At 36.9% G+C, this 19,272-nt stretch overlaps 1 protein-coding gene across 1 annotated transcript in view; it reads left to right on the forward strand.

The window, feature by feature from the left end:
- Positions 1-527: 527 nt before the first annotated feature.
- DPY19L2 (dpy-19 like 2) overlaps positions 528-19,272 on the forward strand; it is an 89,502-nt gene continuing 70,757 nt past the window's right edge. Inside the window, exons 1-5 of the mRNA XM_004269911.3 lie at positions 528-1,100; positions 4,602-4,626; positions 5,981-6,068; positions 10,484-10,621; positions 18,294-18,414. Of these exons, the coding sequence (XP_004269959.1) occupies positions 719-1,100; positions 4,602-4,626; positions 5,981-6,068; positions 10,484-10,621; positions 18,294-18,414 (754 nt within the window). The 5' untranslated portion in view covers positions 528-718. The remainder of the gene's footprint in view (positions 1,101-4,601; positions 4,627-5,980; positions 6,069-10,483; positions 10,622-18,293; positions 18,415-19,272) is intronic.

Raw genomic sequence — 19,272 nt, forward strand, 5'->3', positions numbered from 1 at the left:
GGGGACATCACCGAATTCCTGTCAACCAGAGGCTATGGGGTTAGACTCACCGGGCTGACGCCTGCTCTGCCACCTGCGGCCTCGGGTCACTGCCTTGGCGTAGGAGACGGACTGAGTACCCAATGCTAAGTGTTCCAAGGCGGCGAGGAGAGACGCTCCTAATAAGTGCCAGGCGCATCACAGGCGCCCACTTCCTTCCCTCGCTCTCCTTCTACGGTTATTTCTTTCAGTTGAGATCTCCTTTGCCTTCAATAACCTCGAGACAGACAATCTTTTGGTAAAAATAACAAAGCTAAGCCTAAAGTCGAAGAAAGTTCCTCAGACTTGTCCACCAGCAGCGTAGGGCAGCGGTGAGATGGGCGGCGCACGTGAGAGGATAAGCGTGAGGAGACGCGCGTGGGGCTCTGCGCGGCGTCCGCTTACTTGGGGCTGTACACGTGGAGGCGCACGTGGGAGGATGCGCGCCGAGGTGCGCGCAGGGTCTGCGCACGTGGGGCTGCACGCGTGGGCGGCGCACCGGCCGCGCGGGGCAGCCTGGGCCTGACACCGCCCCCCTTCCAGGATTCGCGGTCGCCTTGACTACCCGGTGGCCCGCAACGGCGGCGGGGACTAGTCGTTGAGGCTGCGAGCCGAGCCAGACACCTGCGGACGTCGCCCGACTCGGCCGGGCCCGCGCCGGAGAGAGTAGCAGCTCCATCCGAACAGGGACTATGAGAAAATGGTCGGGCAAACGAGGAACAAGCTCAAAGAAGCGGCCTCAGAGCCGTCGTACTCTCTCCGCTCCACGCAGTCTAAGCAGCGGCGGCGCCGGGCCACCGGAGCCGGAGAGCCGGAGTTGGACGAGGAGCCGAAGGGGAAGGTGAAAAAGACGGAGCTGCCTTTGCCCGCACGCGTGGGGAACCTGCCAGGGGGCGCCCGGAAGTACTCGCCGCGGAGGACCCGAAACCTGAACGCGCAGAATTGCCTGCAAATGGAAGTGGTCGGAAGGACCGTTCTTCTCGGCCGCTTTCAATTCCTCAGATGTTTCATGGAGCAGCTCCGCGATAAGGTGCATCTATTGCGGAGATATCAGTTCACGGGCAGTATGACCCTCGGCATAGGTGAGCAGAGTCGACCGGGGAAAGCCCTTGGCAGGAGCCCCGACGGCTCGAGGCCCAGCACTCCCGCGCGGTAGGCTCGCATCCGAGGGACCCGCGGGCCCTCTGAGCCTCGGGTTGGAAGTGGTTTTGGTGAATCTTGCAGATCAGTTTAACAAGCAAGTCTAGCAGCAATAATGGCGAGGTCCAATCTCTGGACAATCGCTGACAAGAATTTCCAGTCCCCTTCTTTTAAAGTTCTTTTAAAACATTTTCAAGGGTTTTCAGGAACAGTGATCACTTCATGTGTCACCAACAAAATGTCATCTTAAGGCAGCCATTTATCACAAGTTGTGAAAATGATAGGGTAGCTTTTGGGGGGGAGAGGTCAGACATTGTATTTTTCTGCACCTTGAATAAAGCAAAATAAACTGTTGGTTATTTTAATGAGTTGAGAATCTTTAATAGCGGAAATAGAGTCACATTAGGCAATATATTTACCCATGTTTTCCATTTATTTTCATCTTGCTGAGGAGCTTTGATGCTTAAATTTTCTTCTTATTTAAGCATTTGAAATATGTTTATTTGTATTCCTCATTTTCTGTAGCTTAAGACGTAACTTAAATATTGCTGTTTCATTAAAATCAGTTTTGAGCCTAGTCTTTCGTCAGACTGGCTGCTGGTATGTATTGAAACATGGATAAATGTCTCCTAATGTAAGTACTGTGATTTCTATCATAAGTTGACTGCTGATGTTAATTAAAGTAGAATGAATGTCCACATTTGGGGTGTGTTGAAAATACTTGAGAAATAATAGATGGGGGTTCATATTTAGACTTTGTCAGATGTCTAATTATGGAAACAGATACATTCCACATCCAGAATCAACATGGTCTTGAATACAGAGGTGTTTTGCCCAAACACAAGCCCTCGTGCACCCATGACTGGCACATTGAAGGCACTCAATCAATGTTGGGTGAAATGATGAATGAGTATATTAAGTGTATGAGAGTTCAAAACAGTGAACATACTGGAGAATGGGAAGTGGGAAATGAGATCAGATAAGACTTTTAGGAAAAGGTGGGATTTGAATTGTGACCAAAATGCTAACATATGGATGCCTGAAGCACAGAACAAGTTTAGAGGCCTATAGAACAGCATAGGGCTTCCCTGGTGGCGCAGTGGTTGAGAGTCTGCTTGCCGATGCAGGGGACACGGGTTCGTGCCCCGGTCTGGGAAGATCCCACATGCCGTGGAGCGGCTGTGCCCGTGAGCCATGGCGCGGCTGTGCCCGTGAGCCATGGCCGCTGAGCCTGTGCGTCCGGAACCTGTGCTCCTCAACGGCAGAGGCCACAACAGTGAGAGGCCCGCGTACCGGAAAAAAAAAAAAAAAAAAAATGAACAGCATAATCAGTCATGGAAGTAAGAAAATATGAAAGCAGAGTAAGGGTACAAAAAGAAGAGAAAGTAGGAAGTTCAAAAGGTTGGTTGGGACCAGCCATGGAGAGGCTAATTCAAGCCTAGATTTAAGGCATTTGGACTTCATTCTGCAGGGAGGCACCGATTCTTTTCTTTAGGAAGATAATTTTTTAATGAGGTGAAATGCACATAACATAAAATTAACCATCTTTAAAGTGAACAATTTTGTGACATTTAGTACATTCACGATGTTGGCATTGAATGATTTTTAAATAGAGTAAAATGATCAGAAGTGTGCTTCCGAGAGAATAATTTGACAGCATTGTGTAAAATGGACTGGATATGGACTGAGAAAAGAAGCAGAAAAAATAATTGAATGCTGGAATCCAGGCAATAGTGGTCTTAATGAGGGTAGCAACAGTAGGAATGGAGAAGAGAGGACAGAGGTGAAAGTTGATGGCAACAAATTGAGAGGAACTGGGTAGGTAGTAAGGTAGAAAAGGAAAAGAATGTGAGGAGAGGGAGAGAGAACATTTGTTCAGGCATGAGGAGTGTAGATTTGGGAATTGTCCGTGTGGAAGTGAGTTGAAATGTTAAGATTGAGTGAGATTTCCAAGAGAGGAAAGAGAGCAAAGTAAAGCTATTTGAGAAAACCCGTTATACTTAGTTTTAAGAGGTGAGAGAAGGAAAACCAGATAGATAAGCATGTAAAAACAAAATGGTCAGAAAGAGTTGATATGATGGAAGATAACAGAGGAAGAAATCTAAGAATCTGGTCAAATGCTACAGAGAGATTGAAAAGCAGAAGTGAAAGAGGCCATTGATGTTGATCACTAACTGATCATTGGTCGTTTAAAAGAGTTATAGGAACTTAGAAGAAAGAAGTTGGCTAAGAATCTTGTTAGATAATGGCAGGGGGGTGGAGGAGAGAATATTTCATAGTTGGAAGGCCTACTAGATCAAGAGAAGTGTTTTAAGGCCTAGGAAAATTAAAGGCTGAAGGGAAGAACCAAAGGGAGAGGGTGGGATTAACGTTCCAAGAGAGGGAATACTTGATAGTGCAGTCTTGGAGTAATTGGGAAGGATGAAATTAAAGGCACAAATTTGAGATGCTAACTGTTGAAAAGAAGAGATGCTTCCTCTTCTTAGTTGGTAGAGAATAGAGAAGCAAAGATTACTATGTAGAGAAATGTTGAAGTGGATATAAGAGACTTTGGGAGTGCTCGCATTAAATGATCTTTGTTTCAGTAAAGTATAAGGTTGGGTCACTATCAGAGGTGAGATTGACAGAGACAGGATACTGGGGCCCAGGATACAGGGGCCCAGGAGACAGGCTTTTTATCACAACTTTGAAAGGAACTGTGATAAGCACTTCTTTAGTTTTACAATATTGGCGTCATTACACCTTACCATTTTATCAGGTGTGGAATGTGGAGTAAGGGGAGGGAGAGGCACACGAATATGTTGAGGGTTTTTGGAAAGCTAGATGGACTTAGTAGGATATTTGATCTTTTCCTTAAATGTCACTTTTAAGAGTAATTGTCTGGAGAATAAGAAAGAGGATACAAGTATAGTTGAATAAGGCATTCTCTGTGCATCTTAAGAGTTAATGAAACCTTATCAGAGGGGCATCTGTTTTGAGTTGCGAGGGGAGGTATAGGTTTAATTTTAAAGTGGTTCAGAGTATATTATGTATGTATTAGATAGAAAGTTAACATATGTAGCAAGTATATAATTTTTCTATAAAGACCCAGGTGGTAAATATTTTAAGCTTCACAGGCCACATACGGTCTCTGTTAACTATTCTTCTTCCTTATTTTTATAACCCTTAAAAAATTTAACAAATATTTTTAGCTTGCAGACAATACAAAAACAGACCATGGGCCATAGTTTGCTGATCGTGGCATAAGAATAGTAAATCTGAGAAACACTGAAGAGTGGTAGGAATGAGCTCAGGATGGTAAGACTATGGAAAAAGAGCTGGAGAAGCATGATTGGGAACTTTCAACAATGCAATGTTTGTTTTAAAAATTATTAAATAGTTGTTTTAAAGGTATATTATAATGAAGCAGCTTTTAATGACTTTTTTTTTTCTTCTTTTTCCAGCTGTCTTTGTGGCAATTTTGCATTGGTAAGATTAGTTTCAGTTTGAAATCAATGAAAACATTTGAATTAAAAATTGCCATTGCTGTTTGCATATAATAAAACAATAACTGCTTGTTACATGTATAGAACGTCTGTATGTGCACCAGTTTACATATGTATATATATATATAAAACCTTTTTTAAAACCTCATGTGAAGCAACTTTTATAAATGGATGCATTAGGGGAATAGTAACTTATGAATTAAAGTATTTTTGCTTTATCAAAGGATTCACCACTATATTTCTTAAATATCTAGCTTTTGTAGTATACTTTTCATATTTATTTCATGTAGAAAACTTCCTCATTTTATAGTAATTGAGTGTTGTTAGTGACATAAACTTAGAGATAAAGTTTCAGTGACACCTGTCATTGGAAATCAGGTAGAAATGAAGATAAACACTCTGTGATGGTAATACAGAATTAAATGAACCTTTCAGTATGCATACACCTGCACATAATTTTACACAAATGATATGTTTGTAAAAACTCTATGTAAAATAATATTTTTCCTCTGACGTATCTTCATTTCTACCTGAGCTCAAGGATTTCTACTATTGGGAAGAATGGGATCTGCCCCACATCCTGTTGGGACAGTGCTCTTCTGATCATTATTCTGCAGGGAGATTTTGATGTTAGAACTAAGGCTGTAATGGTAAGAAACATTTCCTACAGCTGTTGGTACCGTGGCATGTGTCCTATGTGTAAACGAAGGTGAGTGAAAGACAGGGTTGCTATATGGAATTTTGATTTATTTTTTACTTCATTGGAAAGCATCTACTATGTAAATTAAGGATAGCATAATTGCTGACAATAATTTATTTGTCACAAATGCACCTGTTTTCAGTACCTACAGCTGTTTTTTTAAGTTGCATTAATAAAATATCTCAAAGTACAGTCCTGTGTTTTTTGGCACTTTGTGTAGTATTATACTTATTTAAAAATTGCTTTAACCTAAAATAATTTTATTTAAAATTATATTCCAAAGCTTTTCAACATTTAGAGGCATTTCCCAAACCTGGTACATTGGAAACACTTGTGAAACCTAACAAACAGACAAAAACATGCTTCTGTTCTGATTTAGAGGCCTGGAGTAGGAGGAAGGGTGATTAGATCTGCAGGAGTTTTAGATACATAATTAAGATTAGGAACCAGGGAGTTAAGGAATTTCAGCTGTGTGCTAATGCTAGCTTATGAATGCCTAAAAATATACAAATTAGCAAGTTACAAATTTTCTTAATATTTATTATAAAAATTCATTCTTTATCTTTTTATGGCTTTCATACTTTGTTTATAATAGTTATTTTAGTGCTGTTTTTGAAACATGTTATTTTTCTTCTAGGATACATTTAATAACACTTTTTGAAAATGATCGTCATTTTTCTCACCTCTCATCCTTGGAACGGGAGATGACTTTTCGCACTGAAATGGTTAGGTTCTTTCTTCTAATGAATTCATTTGTAGTTTAAGAATAGTGAGACTATAAGGTGGAAACTTATTAGGAACTGAAATGAATTTTTGGTGAATTGCACTGTTTCTCAAGCTATAGCCTATAGGTTTATTTTGTTTTATTTTTGCTGTTTTTTAAAAAAATTTTTATTGGAATATAGTTGATTTACAATGTTGTGTTAGTTTCAGGTGTACAGCAAACTGATTCAGTTATATGTATACATATATTCATTCTTTTTGAGATTCTTTACCCATGTAGATTATTACAGAATATGAGTAGAGTTCTCTGTGCTATACAGTAGGTCCTTGTTGGTTATCTATTTTATATATAGTAATGTGTGTATGTTAATCCTAGGTTCCTAGTTTATCTCTCCCCACCCCACTTTTCCCCTTAGGTAACCATAGGTTTGTTTTTGAAATCTGGCCTGTAGGTTTATTATTTAAATAAAAAAGTGTTTTAGTCCTCACACCATAAACAAAAATAAACTCAAAATGGATTAAAGACCTAAATGTAAGACCTGAAACCATAAAACTCCTAGAAGAGAACATAGGCAGAACACTCTTTGACATAAATTGTAGCAATATTTTTTTTGGCTCTGTCTCTTAAGGCAAAAGAAATAAAAGTAAAAACAAACAAATAGAGTCTAGTTAAACCTAAAAGCTTTTGCAAAGCAAAGGAAACCATCCACAAAACTTAAAGACAGCCTACTGAATGGGAGAAAATATTTTCAAATGCTATGACTGATAAGGGGTTAATATCCAAAATACATAAACAACTCATACAACTCAATATAAAAGAAAAAGTTAAAAAAATTGACAGAAGACCTGAATAGACGTTTTCCAAAGAATACATACAGATGGCTAACAGGCACATGAAAAGATGCTCAACATCACTAATTATTAGAGAAGTGCAAATCAAAACCACAATGAGATATCACCTCACACTTGTCAGACTGGCTGCCATCAAAAAGTGTACAGATAACAAATGTTGCTGAAGATGTGGAGAAAAGGGAACCCTTGTACACTGTTGGTGGGAATGTAAATCAGTGCAGCCGTTATGGAGATTCCTCAAAAAACTAAAAATCGGGCTTCCCTGGTGGCGCAGTGGTTGAGAGCCCACCTGCCAATGCAGGGGACACGGGTTCGTGCCCTGGTCCGGGAAGATCCCACATGCCGCGGAGCAGCTGGGCCCGTGAGCCATGGCCGCTGAGCCTGCACGTCCGGAGCCTGTGCTCCACAACGGGAGAGGCCATAACAGTGAGAGGCCTGCGTACCGCAAAAAAAAAAAAAAAAAACAACAAAACACCTAAAAGTAGAACTACCATATGATCCGGGAATTCCACTCCTGGGCACATATCCAAAAAAACCCAAAAATACTGATTTGAAAAGATACATGCACCCCAATGTTCATGGCAGCATTATTTACAATAGCCACGATATGGAAGCAACCCAAGTGTCCATCAAGAGTTGAATAGATAAAAGAAGATGTAATATATACATATATATGCAGTGGGATATTAACCATAAAAAAGAATGAAATTCTGCCATTTGCAACAACATGGGTAGTCCTAGAGAGTATTATGCTTAGTGAAATAAGTCAGAGAAAGACAGATACTCTATTTTATCACTTATGTATGGAATCTAAAAAATAAAACATATAACAAAAAAAGTGTTTCAGGATTCTTTTTCTTTTACCTCATTCTCCTCCTCTCCTAAGGCAGACTCCTTTTTAAGATAATAAAGATCAATTATAATAGCTGAGAAAGAAGGAAAACAAAGACAAGGTTTAAGAAGTGATACAGGGGGCTTCCCTGGTGGCGCAGTGGTTGAGAGTCTGCCTACCGATACAGGGGACACGGGTTCGTGCCCCAGTCCGGGAAGATCCCACATGCTGCAGAGCGGCTGGGCCCGTGAGCCATGGGCGCTGAGCCTGCGCGTCCGGAGCCTGTGCTCCGCAACGGGAGAGGCCACAACAGTGAGAGGCCCGTGTACCACAAAAAAATAAATTAAAAAAAAGTGATACAGGGCTACCAAAATGATCAGAAATTGTTTTCTCTTAGGGTGGAGTTGGGAGACCCCGTGTTTTATCTGGCTCTTTAAATTTTTTTTTAGCTCTCTTGATTTCAAGATAATTTCTTTTAAGAGACAACTTTTGATATAATGCTTTCTGTTTTTTAGACATCTAATCTATAAAATGGAGATAATCTATCTACCATATGTATTTCACATAATTGTTATGTGGGTTAAATGGGAAAAAGAATGCCAGAATTGCAGAAATTTACAATTAAGAGAGACCAGGGCTGTCTTCCAGATCAGCTAGTTAGGGGCCAAGAGAAGAATTGAAACTGGCCCTCCTGACTGTTTAGCTACTACTTTTGTTTTTTGGTTTTAATTGTGGCTAAATTAAAATAAAAAATTTTAATTAAAAATATTAGCAAAATTTACCATTTCAATTATTTTGAAGTATACAGTTCTGTGGCATTAAATACACTTATATAGTTGTGCAACCATCACCACCATCCATCTCCAGAGCTTTATTATCCCAAACAGACTGTACCTGCTAAACACTTAACTCCCCACTCACACTCACTCCTCACCTAGCTGCTTGGTGACCTCTATTCTACTTCCTGTCTCTATAAAACTGCCTACTCTAGGTATCTCAGCCATTGCTTTTTAAGTCTCACCGTATAGCCACTTAAAGCTTTGAAGAATTGGGTGTGTTAGCATTTGTATGGCATTTGAATTTTTATTATAGGTATTATTTCCAAAGACAGGATATAAAATATTAAATAAAGAGCATAGCTGTGGCAGAGTCTGGGCTTTGATGACAGATCACTAGATTCAGATAGCAGTTCTGTGCTTTCTTGCATAATGGCTAGTAAGTTAACTTTGATTCTCAGTCTCATCTGTTAACTGGGAATAATGCCAGCCTTACAGGGTTTTACTGTAAATGAAGGAAGATGAAAATGAATGAAGCACATAGCACAGTACCTGGCCCAAAAATAATAACTGTTATTAATAAAAATTTATATGTTTTCTATTTAAGTATAGACCTGCATATTAAATATCTTTTCATTGTAGTATTGCCTTGTTTTTCTCGTAAGAAAAGGGAAAGATCCTTATATGAACTTATTTTACTAATCAAAATTATGAGTAAATGCTTTTTCAGACATCAGCTAAAACATCTTTAATTTTTTTATACTTTTTAAAAAAATTATTTATTTTTATTTTTGGCTGTGTTGGGTCTTCATTGCTGCGTGTGGGTTTTCTCTAGTTGCAGAGATCTTCATTGCAGTGCGTGGGCTTCTCATTGCGGTGGCTTCTCTTGTTGTGGAGCATGGGCTCTAGGCGCCCAGGCTTCAGTAGTTGTGGCTCATTGGCTCTAGAGCGCAGGCTCAGTAGTTGTGGCGCACGGGCTTAGTTGCTCCGTGGCATGTGGGATCTTCCCGGACCAGGGTTCGAACCCGTGTCCCCTGCATTGGCAGGCAGATTCTTAACCACTGCGCCACCAGGGAAGCCCCCCAGATCTTTAATTTTAATAGTCACTAGTGTTGCTTAGTCTATCAAAAATAAAGTACCTATAGTTGTATGAAGCAGGAATGAGTGTGGGGTTGAAAATTGCTTTTAATGTTTTTTGAGGGAGCGTGTATTACAAACTATGTGGCCCTTTATTTTTTAGGAAGGAAGGCAGGAAATTGATGAGGAAGTAATATGAAACAACATGCTTTTGTTAATCTTTGGAATTTAAACAGCACTTTTAGTAACCTAATAAAATCATTATTCCACATGCTGGAATAATGCACTAAAGTAATCCTTTTTTTAGGACACAGCATTTGTGTCATGAACAATAGTCGGTTCACATTTAGTTAGCTTTCACTTTGTGCAGAGCCAATAGATGGAACTAGGAAGTAAGATGAAAGCACAAAGTTGCATCTAATGCTCTTGTAGTCACTGTTATTTCTTAAGAGTTGGAGAAAAAGAAGTAATTTTCTCTATGCAAAGTTCTACACGTACAAGGACATGAAGTCATCTCTGTTTGTGCCAGAATCATCAGATCTCAACTTCTAGGCATCTCATAATGTGGGGGTAAAATCAGGCTTGGTAAAATTAAAAATATATTGTTTACATATTTTAAGGTGTGGTTAGAAAAGCTCCTTAAAATGTTTAACCATCCCTTTAACTCTTTTTCAAACCTACAGAAAATATGAAAGAATATTATAGTGGTAACCTGAAAATGTATGCCTTTTTTGCATCCAAGAATGCACTAGCGAGGAGAAATTAGGTAGTCTTATTATCTATCCTTTTCTTTTTTTCAGAGTAAATTTGTTCTAAAAAGAGTTATAAAAATAAATATTTTCAAATTTTACTTACATTAACAATTTGTACTTTTTTAAAGGGACTTTATTATTCCTACTTCAAAACCATTATCGAAGCACCTTCATTTTTGGAAGGACTATGGATGATTATGAATGACAAGCTTACTGAATATCCCCTTGCAATTAATACAGTGAAACGCTTCCATCTTTATCCAGAGGTAAGCAATATTTGGGAACAAATATTTGTAGAGGGATTCTTCTTTATCAGATAAAAATAGTAAGCACAATGATGTTATAGGAAGGAGGGGATTTTAAAGTTTATTGATTGTATGTGTCCTTATAGTTGAGCAGTGTATCAAAAGTTCCTGTCCTAAATTTAAAAGCCCCAGAAATTATGCTCACAACTTAAAGAATAGAACCTTAGTATGGAATTAATGACTAGTGTAATAGGCCAAATGGGAAGGAGCCAAGAAGGATTCTCGAGGGAGATGGTCTGTTGGCTTTATTTTTTTTAAAACCTCAATCTATTATTTTCTAATTCTAGCAAAAATATATCCTGTTAAATTCCTCTTCTTTTCCCCAAACAAGTCTTGGTGAAAAGCAGTACATGGCTACTGCAGTATTTACAAAGACCATATATTACAAAACATCAGCAGAGAAAACGCTGTGGGAAGATATTATTGAAGCATTCTTTAATCAGTATTCATCAAATTACCTACTCCTTGATTTATAAAATGAAATAAATGAATGATTTGATAAAAGTAACATCAGGGCAAAAGCAAAATAGATACAAATATAAGTACAATAGCTTCTTTTTAAAAAGTTTTTATTGGAGTATAGTTGCTTTACAATGTTGTATTAGTTTCTACTGTACAGCAAAGTGAGTCAGCTATACGTATGCATGTATCCCTTCTTTTTCGGATTTCCTTCCCATTTAGGTCACCACATAGCACTGCATAGAGTTCCCTATGCTATACAGTAGGTTCTCATTAGTTATCTATTTTATACATAGTATCAATAGTATATATATCAGTCCCAACCTCCCAATTCATCCCACCCACCCTTTTCCCCCTTGGTCTCCATACATTTGTCCTCTACATCTGTGTCTCTTTTTCTGCTTTGTAAATAAGATTGTCTATACCAATATTTTCAGATTCCTCATATATGCGTTAATATACAATATTCGTTTTTCTCTCTCTGACTTGCTTCACTCTGTATGACAGTCTCTAGATCCATCCATGTCTCTACAAATGACCCAATTCGTTCCTTTTTATGGCTGAGTAATATTCCATTGTACACATGTACCACATCTTCTTTATCCATTCATCTGTCGATGGATACCTAGGTTGCTTCCACGTCCTGACTATTGTAAATAGTGCTGCAGTGAGCATTGTGGTGCATGACTCTTTTTGAATTACGGTTTTCTCAGGGTATATGCCCAGTAGTGAGATTACTGGGTCATATGGTAGTTCTATTTTTAGTTTCTTAAGGAGCCTCCATACTGTTCTCCACAGTGGCTGTATCAATTTACATTCCCACCAACAGTGCAAGAGGGTTCCCTTTTCTCCACACCTTCTCCAGCATTTATTGTTTGTAGATTTTTTGATGATGCCCATTCTGACTGGTGTGAGGTGATATCTCATTGTAGTTTTGATTTGCATTTTCTAATAATTAGTGATGTTGAGCATTTTTTCATGTGTTTGTTGGCCATCTGTATGTCTTCTTTGGAGAAATGTCTGTTTAGGCCTCCAGCCCATTTTTTTGATTGGGTTGTTTGTTTTTTAATATTGAGCTGCATGAACTGTTTGTATATTTTGGAGATTAATCCTTTGGCCGTTGCATCTGTTGGCTTTAGAGACCGTGTAGATGGGTATACTGATCACATGAAGGGACGATGACAGTGACGAGTAGAATAGTGACCTTGGGGATACATTAATAAGGCAAGATTTATTTAGTTATATAGCTAGAAATCTATGAATACTTCCCAATACTAAAAAAAGTATGAACTTTATGATAGTCTTCAAATTCTAGAAATTGGAAAAAAGAAGAAAAAAAATAGTAGATTCAGTTTGTGAACTCTGAAGATAAATGCTGACTTGACAGCATGGTAAGAACTACTTTTGAGTTATCTCAGAATCCAGCAGATTAGTTAAAAAGTCTAGCTTTTTATTTCCTTCTTCATATTTTATAGCTTTTAAAAATTATTATTTTGATTTTAAATGTTTAAAATTGCAGAAGCTAGAGAATAATGTGCAAATATGTGTGGTCAACCACCTACAATAAATAAGTGCTATTCTTTTATCATTTTTGCTTCTGATATTTTAAAATAAATAAAGCATTATAAATACAGTTAAAGTCATCTTTGTTCTGCTTCCCAGTTAAGTTTGTTCCTTTCCCATTCTCACAAGCATCATTATCATGAATTTGATGTGTATATCCATCCAGTTCTTTTTTCAAGGATTGTTTTATGTGTTTTTGTAATTTCACATAAGTGTTCTCATACTGAACATATCACTCTACAACTTTTTCCTCAGTATTTTATTTTGGAATTTTTGAAAATGTATGTACATATTTATTTTTCTTTAATTTTAACCATTTTATGAATTCCAAAATTATTTGTATATTTCCCTATTATGGATATTAAATTATTTCCAGTTTTTAAATTACAGATGTAAACCATATAATCCAGCAGTTGTACTCCAGGACATTTATCCCAGAGAAATTAAAATTTATATTCACACAAAAACCTATACACATTTATTGTAGCTTTATACATTGTAGCACAAAACTGCAAACAACACAGATGTCCTTTGACATGTGAATGGTTAAAGAAACTGTGGTACACTCATACCAGGAATACAATTCAGCAATAAAAAAGGAACAAACCATAAGAAACTGCCAAACTGTTTTCCAGAGTGGTTATGCAATTTTACATTTCTACCAGGAATGTATAAGTGATTCACTTTCTCCACAGGGTCTCCAGCATTTGGTGTTGTCACTACTTTTTATTTTAATGATTCTGATTTATCAGAATGTAGTGATTTATCATTGTGGTTTTAATGTGCATTTCCCTAATGACTAATGTTGTTGAACGCTCCTTTTTTGTGTTTATTAGCTAGCTATATACCCTCTTCAGTGAAATGTGTCTTCATGTCTTTTGCTAATTTTCTAATTGGGTTTTTTTTTTTTAATGTTGAATCTTAGGATGTTCTTTATATATTCTAGGTACTACTTCTTTGCCAGGTATGTGGTTTGCAAATATTTTCTCCCGGTCTATACCTTGTTTTTTCATCCTCTTAAGTAGACTCTTTTGCATAAGACAATTTTTAAATTTTAATGGAGTCCAGTTTAGCAATTTTTCTTCTTGTGGATTGTGCTTTTGGTGTCAAGTCTAAGAATTCTTTGCCTAGCCCTAGATGCTAAATATTTTCTACGTTTTTTTCTAAAAGCAATTAGAATTCTATCTGTGATCCATTTCATTTTGAATTAATTTCTTTATGTGACGTGAGACGTGAGACTTGGGTAAAGGTTATGTTGTTGTTTTTTACCTATGGATGTCCAGTAGTTTCCATACCACTTGTTGAAAGGGCTATCTTTTTTTTTTTTTTTTTTTACGGTACGCGGGCCTCTCACTGTTGTGGCCTCTCCCATTGCGGAGCACAGGCTCCGGACGCGCAGGCTCAGCGGCCATGGCTCACGGGCCCAGCCGCTCCGCGGCATGTGGGATCCTCCCGGACCGGTGCACGAACCCGCATCCCCTGCATCGGCAGGCGGACTCCCAACCACTGCACCACCGGGGAAGCCCCGAAAGGGCTATCTTTTCTTCATTGAATTGCTTTTGCACCTATGTGACAATAAATTAGGCATATTTCTATGGGTTTATTTCTGGGTTCCCTTCTCTCTTCCATTGATTTATGTGTCTATCCCTCTGCCAGTACCATATAGTCTTGATTTAATGTACCTATACAGTAAGTCTTGGATTAGGTAAACTGATTTCTCTCACTTCATTCTTTTTCAAAATTGGTTTAGCTAGTTCATGTGCCTTTTAATGTGTATTTAACAATAATGTTTTCTATATCTAATTCTATTGATACTTTAATAAGAATTACATTAAACATGTTAATAAATTTGAGGAGAACTGACCTCTTGCTATTGAGTCTTCTAATTCATGAACATGGTGTGTCGCTTGTTTATTTAGGTATTCTTTGGTTTCTTTCAAAAGCATTGTGTAGTTTTCAGCATACGAGTCTTGTATGTGTTTTGATAAATATACACCTAAGTATTTCATGTTTTTTTAAATGATGATAAAGGGGATTATATTTTTAATATTGATGCCCACATGTTCATTGTTACATGGAAATACAGTTGATTTTTTTGGTATGTTTATCTTTTACCCTGCAATCTTGCTGAATTCAATTATTAGTTCTAGGAGTATTTTTTTTTTACACATATGTTGGGATTTTTCTACATAGTGAGGCATTTAATATGCAAATAGAGTATTATTTTTTTCTTTTAATCTGTATGTCTGTTATTTCTCTTATTTACCTTATTGCACTGGCTAGAACTTTCAGTACTATGTTTATTAAGACTGGTGAATGTGGACATCTAGACCTCATTCTTTTTTTTTTTTTTTTTTTTTTTTGGTACACAGGCCTCTCACTGTAGTGGCCTCTCCCATTGTGGAGCACAGGCTCCGGACACACAGGCTCAGCAGCCATGGCTCATGGGCCCAGCCGCTCTGCGGCATGTGGGATCTTCCCGGACCGGGGCATGAACCCGTGTCCCCTGCATCGGCAGGCGGACTCTCAACCACTGCGCCACCAGGGAAGCCCCAGGCCTCATTCTTGATCTTAGGGAAAAAGCATTCAGTCTCAAACCATTAAGTATAAAGTTAGCTGTAAGTTTTTTTGCACATGACCTTTATAAGATTGAGGTAGTTCCTCTCTTATTCCTAGTTTTTTCTGTAAGTTCTTACCAGAATGGGTATTGAATTTTTTCTAATGCTTTTTCTGCACCAATTGATATGATCATGGAATTTATCTTCTTTGTTCCATTAATATGATGGAGTACATTCATTTTTTCATACTGAAATAGTCTTGCATCCCTGGAATAAACCCCATCTGATCATGGCATATAATTATTTTAGTATATTGCTGAAATCTATTTACTAATATTTTGTTAGGGTTTGTTACGTCTGTCTTTATAAGGGGTATTAGTATGTGGTTTAATTTTTTGGTACTTTCTTCGTTGGTTTTGGTATCAAGTATCAAAATATCTTTAACTCCAAACCTGAGAAAATAAAGCAAAGGGAAAGTGCAGGGAACCTATTACCATGTCATTCCTTGGGCCCTGACATTCCTATCTAGTTTGCCTCTTTTCTCTACCTTTAAGGGTCTTCTTGTGTTTGATTTATATTATTCACAGGAGTTCTAGTTGTACTTGTAGGAATAGGAAATTTACATTATTTAAATGTTGACTTTTTTTTCATTTTCATTTAGTTTAAGTGATTTTCTAATTTCCCATGTGATTTCTCCTTTGATCCATTGGATACTTAAATATTGTTATTTAATTTCAGAGTACTTAAGGGTTTCCCAAATTTCTTTCTTTTTTTCTTTTAATTTCTATAAGTACTTTTCAATGTAATTTGTAGTAGTAACAATTGTATAGTATAGACCTACCTAAGATCTAAGATGAAAGAAGCAGTTTTCTGCAGCAGCTTTCTCTATATCCCGGCTTACTTTTCAAAGGCAGTCTGACCATATTTCCTCTAATGATTATCTGTCTAATTCTAGTGTAAATGGAAAAATCAAAAAGAAAAAAAAAACTATTTGTTGAATCTTCAACTTTAGTTAACATTCACTTACTCTGTGTATATAAGATAAGGACTTAGCTTATTAGACTAGGCCCATTTTTTCCAGTGTTTGTTAAGTATTATTTTTAGTTTTTGATTACTTTTGGAACTTTTTGTCGTTACATCTCTGTTTCTTGGTCCACTAGTTTCAAACAGTATGGTCTCTAAAACATTAGCTAATTTTTTCCTTTTTACTTATTAAAAATATTTATTGAATAATTTGCAGTTTTCAGCTTCTTTGATGCTTTGAAAAAGTTATCATGGTAATGTAGTTCATTTGTTTTCAAAACTTGAAAGCATGTAAATGACAGGCAACAAGGACTCGTCCAGTCTTATTTTCATATTGCATAGATACAATATGCAGATTTACATTTGCTTGCGACCTTATATAGTACTTAAGTGTTGAAGTAAATGTCCATACTTTGTGTTCACAAGATTAATTTCTCATCTAAAGATGAAATTAATTTCTCACCTAAAAGTGTAAGTTTGAAACAATGTATTTTGTAAAGACAAAAGCATTTAATGCTTACTATATGCCAGTACTTATATATATAAGCTCTAATCTCCAATCACTCTTGTAAGACGGTTATTATTGATATTAACCTCATTTAACAGATGAGGTGACTGAGGTTCAGAGGTTGAAGGATTACTTCACACTGTAGAAACCATACCTTGTAGAGTCAGAATTTTTTGTTCTATTTTGACTTCAAAGTCATGCTTTTCTACTATATTAAACGACATCTCAGAAAGGAGTATAATTTTAGAATTTGCACATACATTTAATGTGGAAATTTTTTGTACATGTATGAAAAATACACAAGAATAGAAGTTATAAGTTTAAACAGAATGTCATCTTATAAAATTAAGTGATAAAATCGTAAATAATATTACATATGAAAAGATGTTTATGACATTGTTTAGTGATGTATATTACATTAACATCTTATAATACATAATATTACATAATGAATAACTCTAGCTACATGTTTCTTATGCCTAGGGAGAGACTGGAAGGATGGTCACCAAAATAGTAAAAGTAGTTAGTTCTAGGTTATTTTTAGTTTCCCTTTGAACTCCTCTTTACTTTTTTTTAACTTTTTTCCCTAATGATTTTGCACTATTTTTCCCAAATCTATAAAATTATTTATTAAAAAATCTCCCAGGCATGAGCATTTTGTCTGTGATTTTTTTGTTGCTATTTTCCCTTGTCTTTAAACTTTTTTTTTTTTTTAATATTTATTTATTTATTTTTGGCTGTGTTGGGTCTTCGTTTCCGTGCGAGGGCTTTCTCTAGTTGCGGCGAGCGGGGGCCACTCTTCATCGCGGTGCGCGGGCCTCTCACTGTCGCGGCCTCTCCTGTTGCGGAGCACAGGCTCCAGACGCGCAGGCTCAGTAGTTGTGGCTCACGGACCTAGTTGCTCCGTGGCATGTGGGATCTTCCCAGACCAGGGCTCGAACCTGTGTCCCCTGCATTGGCAGGCAGATTCTCAACCACTGCGCCACCAGGGAAGCCCTAAACTTTTTAAAGTAGATTTCAGGTTGGGAAGTACTGGTTAATTAAATCTGCTTGGTCAGAGTTTTAATGGGCACAGGAGCTGTTATTCCATGTGCAGTTGGTTTTATAGACTATGAGTTGGTTTTTAGACTATGAAGAAAATAAGTTCAAGGACCTAAGGGAAGTGTTACAAAATACTTCTGTAAATCTTTGTATTTTGCTATTAATTATCATAATTATGTACTTCATGCTTGATTTTACAGCTACTATTAATTATGTTAGAGTTGATTACAAGAGTATATTACAGAGATGTTGATCACAACATAAATTTTGTAGATGTGCATTACTCAGTAATACATAACTTTAGTTGATAGTGTGTGTGTATAAAATTTTAAATGATTGTTTCCCACATGAAATGATTTAAATAAATTCATCAAAGTTTATAATGTTAAAGGCAGCCATCATAAAATGGTATTTTGGAAAAATTATTATTAAGAAGATATTGAATTTTTCTTCATTATCTTTTTGATTTTATCTTTTGTAGGTGATTATAGCCTTCTGGTATCGCACATTTATGGGAATAATGAATTTATTTGGGCTGGAAACAAAGACCTGCTGGAATGTGACCAGAGTAGAACCTCTAAATGAAGTTCAAAGCTGTGAAGGCATGTTTCTTCCTAAAATGCTGTTGTATTGTCATTAATGTTTACATAAACGTAATGTTATGACTCCTTTAAGAATTACTATAAACTACTGTGATTTTTTTCTTTAAAAACAGTCTAGAACTGATTCACCTAAAAGTGTATTTACCCTTTAATTTTCTGAGAAGACAATGTACTTGCTAATAAGAGTGTTAATTTGGAATTTAATTTGAGTATTAATATGCTCCAGTGTAAGGCCACACTGATTATAAGTCATTCCTCCATTTCAGAAGGTACAAAAAAAGCTCTGGGGTGGCTTGAATATATAAATTTGGGGGATGTAGATTAAATAGTCACAGTTCTACCTGTAATAGTTAACATAAATAGTTAATGTAAAAATTTAGTTTTGCATAAATATTTAAAAATCAGATATATAATAGATTACTTTAGAAATTCTGCTGTTTTTGTGCTCTCATAGTCCATGAATAGTTCTAATCAAACTCTTCATATACATCTTCTACATCAGTATCTTTGTCAAAGAACTGCTTTTCGAATCATCTAACAGTTTTCCAGGATCTGTGATTGTCACTTCCATTTAAGATGTTTGCAGTTTAGCACTGTTACAATCTTAGCATGATGCTGTTCCTTGAAACTCTTATTTGAAATCACATGTATCTACTTGCATAACACATAGTTGTTTTTTCTTTATTTCTTCATATTCTCTAGAACATTATGTTTTATAAATATATTTTTGTTGACTTGTGTATAGTAACATTCAGTTCTCAGAATATATCCTAAATTTGTATTGCCATGTTTCCCTTACATTTTTACTGATTCCCTCAGATGGTCTTTATAACCATGGTCTAAAGCAGCATTGGTAGA

Source organism: Orcinus orca, chromosome 9, assembly GCF_937001465.1.
Source record: "Orcinus orca chromosome 9, mOrcOrc1.1, whole genome shotgun sequence".
Classification (NCBI taxonomy): Eukaryota; Metazoa; Chordata; class Mammalia; order Artiodactyla; family Delphinidae; genus Orcinus; species Orcinus orca.